The 11,191-nt window shown below is 45.3% G+C and overlaps 1 protein-coding gene across 1 annotated transcript in view; it reads left to right on the top strand.

Moving 5' to 3' along the window:
* The first annotated feature begins 4,136 nt into the window (after positions 1 to 4,136).
* Positions 4,137 to 11,191, top strand: part of LOC121868943 (SET and MYND domain-containing protein 4-like) — a 123,838-nt gene continuing 116,783 nt past the window's right edge. Inside the window, exons 1-2 of the mRNA XM_042369975.1 lie at positions 4,137 to 4,255; positions 4,531 to 4,729. Of these exons, the coding sequence (XP_042225909.1) occupies positions 4,248 to 4,255; positions 4,531 to 4,729 (207 nt within the window). The 5' untranslated portion in view covers positions 4,137 to 4,247. The remainder of the gene's footprint in view (positions 4,256 to 4,530; positions 4,730 to 11,191) is intronic.

Genomic DNA, 11,191 nt, shown 5'->3' with positions numbered 1-11,191 from the left:
TAATAGCTGTTTAAGACAGATTTTTCTATTTATCTTTTCTTGTGTATATATTAATAATTTCATTTTCTAAGTTTTTCTGTGTATATGTACAGTATCTATCTTATATTTCTTTGTTTATATTTTCTAAGTTAAAATCTTTTCTATACTTTATTTACTCTCTGATTATTTCTTTCATTTCTATATTTTATCTTTCTTTCTCTCAATTTATTATTAAGCCTTTGCCTGGGTAAACCATGTCATTCTTACTATAACACTTACTATACTTACAACGGAAAGCCTGCCACCACCCAGATTTTTATTAGAATATAAGATACCTCATTGTGTACTGCGCACATCATTGTCATTCCTAAAAACCCCATTTAATTCATATTACGCTATATAACATTCAAATCCACCGCGCTTGTAGAACCTCAGAAAACGGGAAACATTGATAAAGGATAACTCACCTACTCAATGTTACTAGACCATGCGTTGTATTGTACCCAGGTACAGTTATATAATGTTAATTGTATGTATTCATAGCATTAAGGAGAATTCAGGGTATCCATAAGATGATTGGGAAAGTCCAGTTGAGCCGGGCTAGTGTACTGTAGGACTAAGTGTGGATCACGGTTTGAAGGTCATACTATTTACGTCTGTGAACGTGTAGCGAACATAGCTTCCACAGATAGCATATGAAAATACATGAGAACAATGATCTGGGAAAAGGATAAATGTATCAGAACTATGTGAGGTGTTGGAAGTGACCCAGAAACTATGCTTGAAAGGAAATAATCTTGTATGCGTCGGTATGAACTTAATACACCTCGTATCCTCACGTGACATATACCCACGACAGGTACAGTGATCAGAGAATCTTATGTCTGTGTTCAAATAGTGCAATGTGTGAGAGGAGGATCCCTCATTACAGTTTTAAGTGAAGTTGATACACCCCCGCCATGAACATTCAGCCTTTGTTTTAAGGCGCGTCATGTACCCGCCTCGGGTGTGCTGCGTTGATATTATAACCCAATGAATTTACCCACGAACTAACAAACCAAGACCTTACCTTAGTGTGTAATTTAGGATTAAAATATGTGTTTATACGGCATGAGTGACAATATACCGAAAAGTGTTCAGGTGAGAACCGTAAGAAATAAAAGTAAAAATTAAAGATTGGAAACTGTAGGCCTACGCGGTGATGAGCGGCAGGGCACTGCCCTCAGTACCCTCCTTTCTACCGTCACTTCAGGTCAGTGTCCTATCGGGCTATATCCCGCCCTATAATTAAGGCTTATATAGAAGTTATTACCGTTTAAAGCTTTGCCTGATATATAAGTGTAATAGTAATGTGTTTGGGGGTGTGATAACCGCCCATCAGGCATTATTTCTCAGTACCCTCCGTTCTACCGTCACCTCAGGTTCCATGCGGTCGGAGTGCCTTGCTGCCCGGCAGCCATTATCCCTATGAGCGTCCCAACAGGTGGTGACTACTCCCAGCTATGCCACTCCACTGTGAACCTGTGGATTTCCAGCACACCACTCCACATGAGTAGAACAAATAAGGAGACCGTGAGAAACTCTGCGGTCGTCACTTGGAGCGACCTATAATACCAGGCGTAGAAATAGTACTGGTATGTCTCTGGGTGAAGCCCTCGTCTTTACCCACCGAGGGCGGTGTGCGAACGAGGTGCCTGTTGTGTATACCTAAAAGTCACAAGGAGTCCCATACCTGCTGGAGTGTAATCTGTGTGTTGAGATGGTGCTACTATGTATGATAACCGACGGTGCTATATTCCATACAGGTGGAGCAGTCTGATGTGTTAAGGGATAGTGTAAGAAGGAATGACCAAGGTAAGGAGGTCACAGATTGTTATGCAATAAGTATGTGGATGACACGCCATTAATGTAAGACGTCTGGTGCCCATCTGGGTAACCAACATTTTCGTTGTTCTTCTGAGGAAGACCCATTCAATTGTATGTTTTTTACCAGTATGCTTTATAAGGAATAAATTAATTAAGACATGTTATGGTTTCACCCTTCTTTCCCCTTATCGATCTGGTCAATGGAAAACCTAACCCAATGCCTAGTCCACTCTGCACACTACCTAACGAGCTACTTGCTGTCCAGAAGGGGTCTGGTGGCAGCGACCCTTAGAAATTAAGATTAGAGTTAAGTATTTACCCTTAGTATTAGTGACTCCCAGTCTGGCAGTATAATTGAGCTGTTGGGTAGCGTGGTAGACTCGAGTTTTTGGCACATGAGTTCTTATGAGTAATTTATGAGAACCAAATGTTGAAAGGAATAGAGCAGTGACTTTTTTTAACAGACAACTGACACTAATAAACTACAAACATCAGATTCTCTGATGTTTGGGCATCAAAATGATCTAATTTCATTAGTACTTAGAAACTCATGGCTATCCCCAAGGACGATATAAGGACATGCCACTCGTACTGGCAGACTCGACTCTAACTTACTTGATAAGTTTGCAAACAATAAAGAGACAGTTGAAGTTTTCAACATCACTCACAAGGGATCTTGACTGTTCTATCTGTAATCAGACATATCTAAGTTGCCTTAACAGATACAACTACAGTTGCAATTTCAAATTTTGTGTTGTTATACTAAAGAATACGGAGTTTCGGGTGCAATCTAAGATTGAGAGAAAACGGAGGACTCAGGCGTCCTGAAGCGATGAGAAAACGTATGCCTCAGACAGGGGACTCATTAAAGAAGGCATAGCTACATGTTTTGTGGGCTATTGAGCGTAATATGAATCGTCTTATTCTACGTTAACTAACATGTACGGCCGTGGTCATTACAAGAGGATGCACCTGGGGAGTACCAACGGGATGAAGACACTTTACTATCTGAGGCTGAATGTGAGAAGGATCTAGGTGTGTACGTTGACAATTAGCTGAAGTTCTCGGGCCATTGCCAGAAGAAGGTAAATCAGGCAAATAAATCGTTAGGTCATATAAGAAGGTCGTTCAAATGTCAAGACGTAACGATCTTCAAGAGTGAAACGCTTCCCCACCTGGAGTACTGTCACCCCGTCTGGTCACCGAGATATACTTGGGACTGTCAGTTGATTGAAAATGTCCAGAGGAGGGCCACCAGACTGGTGCCTGCGCTTCGGCACCTCAACTACCCTGTGAGATTGGAGCACTATTTAGTCGAGTGTCCTTACTTGGAGCTGGCAGACTCTCGCACCACAAGGGGTCACAGCTCAAGGTTGAAGAAACCGCAGGCTCAGAAAACTGTGAGGGGTAACTTTTTCTGAGTGCGAATTGTGAACTCTTGGAACAATCTGCCAGAAGTGTTGTGACGGCACCGAGTGTGAGCCCTTTCAAAACCAGACTTGACCAACACTGGAGCATGTTCAGACACATTCAGGAGCCTGTGCATGCCCAGTTCTTGCCAACAGCGCGCAACAGAGACGTGGTCGATCGCCCAAGAAGGTAACGAGCCGATCAGTGGTGAAGAGGATAAAAGTAAAAAGTAAGAAAACTAAAAAAATATATATAATCAAAGAAAAAGTTATCGTATGGCTTTTATTATTATTTAATATCATCTAAATATCTCTGGAAAAATATCCATTTCTATAAAATCCTGATGTTACCCGTCTTCTTCGTTATTATTATTAATATTTAGGAAATTGCAGTGGGGAGGAAATTCGAAGAGTTACCCCAATAATTATGGCTTCCATTTTCTCTTTCATTTCATTTTTTGATGACATATCTTGTGTAAGTGATTGTATAATAAAACGTACTCTTTTTGCAACACTGATAATTGTCGAAGATGCATTTGTTTTGATTCACTACAAGATTATGATATATGTTAAACCCAACCACGGAAGCTGTAGCCCACAGCAAGTTCAAGTATAAATAGATCTTACGAGCAAAATCCCTTTCCCTTCGTCCGAGTTTCATTATTTTTCGTGTGTAAAAATAATTGCCAGTCACTATATTGTCATCAGAATCAATGAAAAAAATACAAAATATGTGACAAATATACTTGTGTTCATAATAGCCATGTATTTGAAAGCTTACCGCTTAAGAATTAAACTTTTAAAAGGGAATGAAAAAAGAAAATGTGCCACGTGTTGTACCATATCGTTCATGGTGCTAAAAACAACACATGTGCTACCTAGTATAGAAGCAACACGGCACTCGGCACAGCAGTTGTGGCTGTGAGCAGCAGTGCATTACAGTGACTGTGTCTGATTTATTATATGTTTTCATACCACTAGCTCTCAGTCACCATGGAAAGGTAAGTTGGCAGCTTTCTCTAATATACTCCAATGTTGTTCTACTTCGACGTCCAAAAGTTGATTATTGTACTAGTTCTGTTCACATTCTGTTGTACTGCCTTAAATACCGCAATTGTATTAGAAATTATAGATTTCTACGACTTATAACTACATCACTAGTTCAATAGTATTTGTTATTCTTATGGAAATAATACTTATTATATTATATCATATTGTATAGTTTCTATTTGTAATATTCATGCTGGAGAGTAACACGTTGTCACTGATGTTACAGACCTGGGCAGGGAACAAGTGAGCAGGAAGTGGAATATCTGAAGAAAGTGTGTTCAGATGTGACGTTGTACAGCCTTAAGGAAGGGTTCTTCAAGCATTATATGGAGCAGATAGATGCACAGGTATCTCAAGATTACCTCCATAAATTTGGCCAGCTGAAGAATAATGAAGCGCGAATTATTAAGACCTGGGCTGTCAAGGTGGGTGGAAAATTTTAGGAGTTTTAGAGTTTAGGAGAATATTTGAACATTCTGAAAATTTTGGAGAAAGTTTCCTAAATATAATGTTACTTGTTAAACTCGGTGAAAGTTTTCATGGTAGCGCTCTTGTATACTAATGGCTCTTGTTACCTAAGATTCTGCAAAAAACTATATTATTTCTAATACAGATGGAACGTATTAATAAAAAATGAATATTAAATACCATTATCGTTCTTATAAGTTGTTACAAAGGTATTAAATCAAAACTGGGTCAGGTTATTTTATTTATAATGAAAACAACTAAGAGGTTGAGGAAGGTGTTCATGTCCCTTTTTATATAACGTAAAACTTCCTTTAAAACCATTGTTTTATGCAGTGAAATTCTGAATATTAATAAAAAATAATGATACTTTTAAATGTATATTCAAGCTTCGTATCTCGAATACTGTCGTATGTAGCTCTAGGAAACTTGAGTACGTACTGTCGGTAGGACTAAGGACTAAAAATCCTTGGGTAAGATGACTGAAGAAGATACAGTTAATGGGAAGAGAGATTGTAGGTAAATCGAGTCTCCAAGGAAGGTGTTGAATGAAAACTTAGATAGATAGTACAATCGTCTTACAATTTGTTTGGAATGTATATAGACAATCTAAATATATATATATATATATATATATATATATATATATATATATATATATATATATATATATATATATATATATATATATATATATATATATATATATATATATATATATATATATATATATATATATATATATCTTGATAAAATCACACGGGAAAAGGGAAACAACGGAGCACCTTAGCTTTCGTCTTTATTCAAGACATCTTCAGAGGCAACTGGATTACATGGACAGAGAGAAGCTTAAATATACAGGGTGACCTTAAAAACATGAGGTCAGGTCATAATGATGTCATCCACTAATCCCCACACCAACACACACGTAGAGGAGCTTAAGAGAAGGGGGGTGACGTAACTAGTCAGGTCAGGTCAAACATAAAGGACCCACTAAATAACTATCGTACATCTAGATCAAAGGTTTTCAAAGCATTTTTAACCTTGGGCCACTGACAAATTAATTTATGTAACATTTTATCAGTTTTGAACTGACCATCACTAAGGTTTATTGATTTTAATTCCTTAATCAAACTAGCTTCAACCAGAAATCTTTCTGTGACACAAGATGATTTAAATACTTCTAAGCTTTTTTCCCAAGCAATGGGATGATTATTATTCCTAACATGAACGAACAAGGCACTGCTTTCAGATGCTGTTCTGATATTATACTTATGTTGTTTGATTCTGAGCTGCAGTGTTTTTCCTGTCTGTCCTACACAATTACAATTACATTTGCTACATGGAATACAATAAACACTTCCATTTACATTCAAACTTGGGCAATTTCTTATTAACTTATTGGTAATGGTTGAGTCATACTTGAAAACAACATTAATATTTAGAAGCTTAAGGGACCGAACTAACGGGACAAATTCATTACGATAGGGCAGAGTCAAATTATTCTTAAGTGTAGGAATTTGCCTGGTTTCTGAGGAATGAAAGGATTTTTTAGCCCTTTTAAAACAACGATCAACAAACACAGAAGGGTACCCGAGTTTCTGTGCAATGGAACGAATGTGACAGCCTCGTTCAGTCAATCAGTTTATACTGTATACTCGTAGGTGGCCTCGGAACGGCCACACACTCTCGCTCCGTGCTAGAGCACAGTTCTCCTCGTTACACCAATAAACTGGCAAACAGCCTGAGTTTTCCCTAGACCTAAGCACTACATTGGTGACCCCGGAGTGACCGAAAAGACGAGGTCTTGTTACCATCTCAGTACCAAGCGCATCTGGTGCTGCTCCAGCTGTCGACGACGCTGCTGTGCTGTCTACCGTCGTCCGTACTGCTGCTCCGGCCTCCATTGGCTCCGACCCGGATCTTTGGCTACTGCAGCTCAACAGCTACTTCAGGGCATGCCAAATAACTGCATCTGCCACGAAGTACCACCAAGCCGGGTCGATGCTACCACTTACTGTCGCCATGGAAGTATACGACATCCTCACGGCACCCCCGACGGAGGAGCCTTTCAAGAAATTGAGCTTAGCGTTACGGGCGCGGCTGGGCGCATCTTCTCGTCAGCGTATGCAGCAGTTGTGAAGGGACGAATTCCTTGGCGACCTCCAAGCGTTCCCATCTCCTGCGAAACCTCCGCCACTTGCTCTCCACCACCGGCACCTTGTCGGAAGACCTCATTCTCCGTCCGTTGTTCCTACAGTACAGCGTTTGCCAGCCAACGTTCAGGCAGCGCTATCCATATTTCCAGAGAACACCTCATTGGACGTCATGGTGAATTCTGTTGACCGCTTCTTGGAAGCGTCTAGTTCTATGACTGCCAGTGTCTCGTCCGTGACACCAACACCACAAACCTCTTCTACCTGAAGAAGACCGGCAGCCGGTCACAGTGCCAGCCTATCTACTATACGCTCTCATCGGTGTCCTTAATTCTGTCCAGATAGCGTCACGGCCTCCCTGTGAATGTCAACACAGCCCAGACAACCACCGCAGAAGTTCAAGGCAGCGTCACCAGCAGCGAAGGCGATCGGCCTCTCCTGCAGGCTACAGATCGTCAGGATAGTCCAACAACCTGTGCTTGTACCATCGCCGCTTCAGTGACCGGGACTCCAGTTGCCAAATGCCTTGCTCCTGGTCGGGAAACGAGTCGCCCCGGTCGTAAGTGCGGCAACCGTCCAGGAGCGAGAACCTGGCCGCCTCTTCCACCTCACAGATCACTGTACCGGTATGAGCTTCTTGATGACACTGAGTGCACTTCAGTGTACTGCCGAAGCCCAGCGGCCAAGCAATACCCACATCAACTGTATGTGTTCTGGGTATCAAGTTCTATATACAGGAGCGAACACAACACCTGTAGAGTTTTCGTAGGTTCTATTTACTGGATAAAGATATGTACACAAGGAAGGTGGCGCTCCTTACTCCGTATGGGGGGGTCAACTAACTTCTCGGGCGACATGTGGTAAGTGATGCATTAGCAGCTTCCATATGTCGCCAGGCACATTAATTAAGCATGTGGGACATGGTAAATACATTGCCACACGCTGCTAGCTAGGCTGAATAAATAGTGTATATAAATGGAGCACATACATAATATACATACAGCATACATAATATACATACACCTCCCTCCCCCCTATATGCTCATAGCAAAGTCTTGAGCGGAACTTTTCTTTTGGATCCGTTCTGAGCGTCGAGGGACTTGATCACTGGGAAGGGTATGGGACTCAACACTGGTGGCGGGGTCAGCAGAAGGCATTGTTACGGGGCGGAGAAAACGGCGGTTCCTCCACCACACACGACCACTGGGTAACCGCACCTGGTAGTCCCGTGACCTACCGAGACCCATGACTACGCCCACTTTGTCCCAACGTAGGGAGGTCGGGTCCTGAACACGGACTTGGGTGCTGACACTCAACCTGGGGAGAGGACGGGCGTGGTCGTTGTAGCGGGCGACGACGTCTTGAACACGTTCGGCGGCTCGGCGATCACAATCCTCTGTCTTGGCCTACCACTCCTTGGAGAAGGATTGAGGGTGAGCAGGGACACAAGAACGAAGGGGGCGTCCATACAAGACCTGGGCAGGGGAGCGTCCGGTGTAGTTAGGTGTGTTGCGGAGTTCAAGAAGACCCCGGTCGAAGGCCTCGCAGTCAATATTCCCAGAAGGGGCCACCTTAAGGATGAGGTGCTTCAAGGATTTGACAGCAGCCTCAGCGTGGCCGTTGGACTGCGGGTAATGGGGCGATGACAACACATGCCGGACTCCCCATCGGTCAAGGAACACAGCAAAGTCCCGGCTTGTGAACTGAGGCCCTCCGTCGGTTCGCAGGCGCACAGGAACGCCCACGTCACGGAAGTAGTGGCGGAACTTGCTGATGGTGGCGGCAGACGTCGTGTCATTACCGCACTTGATGACAACCGGCCAACCAGAGAGACGGTCGACGATAACAAGGAAGGACTTTCCTGACACAGAGAAAAAGTCGGCCGACACAGACTCAAAGGGGCGGGTGGGGTTGTCGTCACTCATGAAGAGTTCCTGCTGCTGGCTGGGTTGTGATACTTGGCAGGGCTCACACTCACGGACAACATTGGAGATGTCGGAGTCGATGCCGGGCCAGAACACAGTCTGTCGTGCACGTCGTTTGGTGGCCTCAGCTCCACGGTGACTGTCGTGAAGGCGAGCCAAGACACAGGGACGTGAGGCAGCAGGGACAACTACACATGCTCCGTACAGAACAAGGTCTCCGTCGCAGTAGAGATCATCGCGGAGTTTCCAATACGGGAGCAGGGTGTTGTGAAGGTCGTAGCGGTTGCTAGGAAATCCATTCCTCACACACTCGACAAGTCGGACGTAGGAAGGGTCATCTCGGGCCGCTGTTCGAAGGTCCTCCATTGCCTTGTCGTCATCTGGTGACAGGTCCGAACGAAGGGATTGGACGGCGTGTAGAGTGACCACAGTCCTGACGGAAAGAGCGAGGTCGGCGTTGAGCACATGGTCTTCTGGAGTAGGGCGGCTGACAGGAGAGCGGGATAAGGCATCAGGGATGCAGAGTTCCTTACCAGCACGCCACTCTGGTGTGATGATGTACGCCGAGAGCTTCTCTTTCAGACGCTGGAGGCGAGGGTTCTCAACGGCGTCCAGCATGTAGTGGTTGAGGATCGGGACAAGCGGGCGATGGTCGGTCACTAGGTGAAAGTGTTGCAGGCCTATGAGGTAAAACCTGCACTTGGACATCGCCCAAACCACAGCCAACAGCTCCAACTCAATAGTGGCGTAGCGCGTCTCGGTGTCAGAGAGGAAACGCGAGCCACACTGGACGAGCCGGAACTGCCCTCCACCGTGATCCTGCAATAGGGCGTATCCCTACGCCGTACAAGCGTGAGGCATCTGTCTGCAGAACCGTCGGCAAGGCTAGGTCAAACGTGGCGAGGACAGGTGGACTAGACAGGGCCTGTTTCACTTGCTGGAAGGCCTTGTCGTGGTCGGGGGTCCACAGAAATGTCCTCTTGGGGCTCATCAGGGGGCGAAGTGGTTGGGCAGCTGCGGAGATGTCCGGCGAAAACTCTGCTAACTGGTTGACGAGACCGATGAAGGACCTCAAGTCGGTGAGGTTAGCAGGGGTGAGAATATCCGTGATGGCGCGGACCTTTTCCGGGTCAGCTGTGATACCATTCCCTGAGAGGGTGTACCCACAAAAGTCTACTGAAGAGCTGGCCAGAACAAACCTGTCGGCATTTAGGGCGATGCCACGCTTCCGGCACCTGTTGAGTACCTCGTAGATATGGCAGAGGTGATCCATGTAATCCTCATCGTACACGAGTATGTCGTCGACCACTTTCACGCAGTTTGCCAGACCTTGTAGAGCCATATCACCTCGAAGACAGAAAGCGTCTCCTGTAGCGGCGAATCCCATGGGGCCACGGCAATAACTGTAACGTCCATGTGGGGTAATGAAAGTTGTAAGTGGTCGGTCTTCTTCGGCAAGCTCTATCTGCCAGTATCCACACAGGGCGTCCATCGTCGTGAAGAAGCGCGCCTTCGGGTTCATACTGCGTATAGCTGCAAAGGGCGTGGGAGAAGGGTGCGCAGGACGAGACACCTGGCTGCTGAGCTTGGAGAGGTCAGTGGTGATCCGAACACCACCTTTGGGTTTTCCGACGACTACCATAGGGTGACACCATGGAGACGGGTCATCGCCGGCTAGTGCAATAATTTCTCGCGGAAGACCAGGAGGACCAGTCGAGGGGTGTAGATAGCGAAGGGCTTCGCGTCGTCCCTCAAGTGGATCCTCATGGGGGGGCCTACCATCTTCTTGAGAGGCTTGGATTCCAGAGCGGATTTGGTCACCAGAACGTCGCTGAATTCCTTCAGGAAGTACTTCCAAGCATCCGAAGGAGAGGTGTCACTTGCAAGAGGCAGGGGTAGGGCGGCAGCAGGGTAGTTGCTGCTCCCTTCTTGCACCCTGTTGGCGTGTTTTACCTTGAGAATAGGTTTGGGGAAGCCCTGGGAGATGATGGCCAACTCTTGACAATGTCTGTAGGACAGCAAAGGAGTCGGGACACCGTTATGCACATCAATCCAGGCTTGACACGACCTGTTGCCAAAGGTGACTTGTGCTTGGAGTGAACCTAGGGCTGGGGCCATCTGTGAACCATCTGCCGTGAAGCGGAGATCCTTGGGGGGCGGTCCTAGATTACTTGGAGAGAGCCCCAAGCATTGCAAATGCTGGGGACCGATGACTGTAGCATCAGCGCCGATGTCGGGCAACATCTGAAGACGGGATGACACACTGCCGTAGGTCACGATGACACTGATGTACTGGGGAACTTTGGTCCTGGGACGTGAGGGGGATCATACATTCCTAATA

Source organism: Homarus americanus, unplaced genomic scaffold (assembly GCF_018991925.1).
Source record: "Homarus americanus isolate GMGI-L3 unplaced genomic scaffold, GMGI_Hamer_2.0 scaffold24694, whole genome shotgun sequence".
Classification (NCBI taxonomy): domain Eukaryota; kingdom Metazoa; phylum Arthropoda; class Malacostraca; order Decapoda; family Nephropidae; genus Homarus; species Homarus americanus.
Note: the sequence above shows the minus strand (reverse complement) of the source record. Positions and strands in the feature narration are given on the sequence as shown.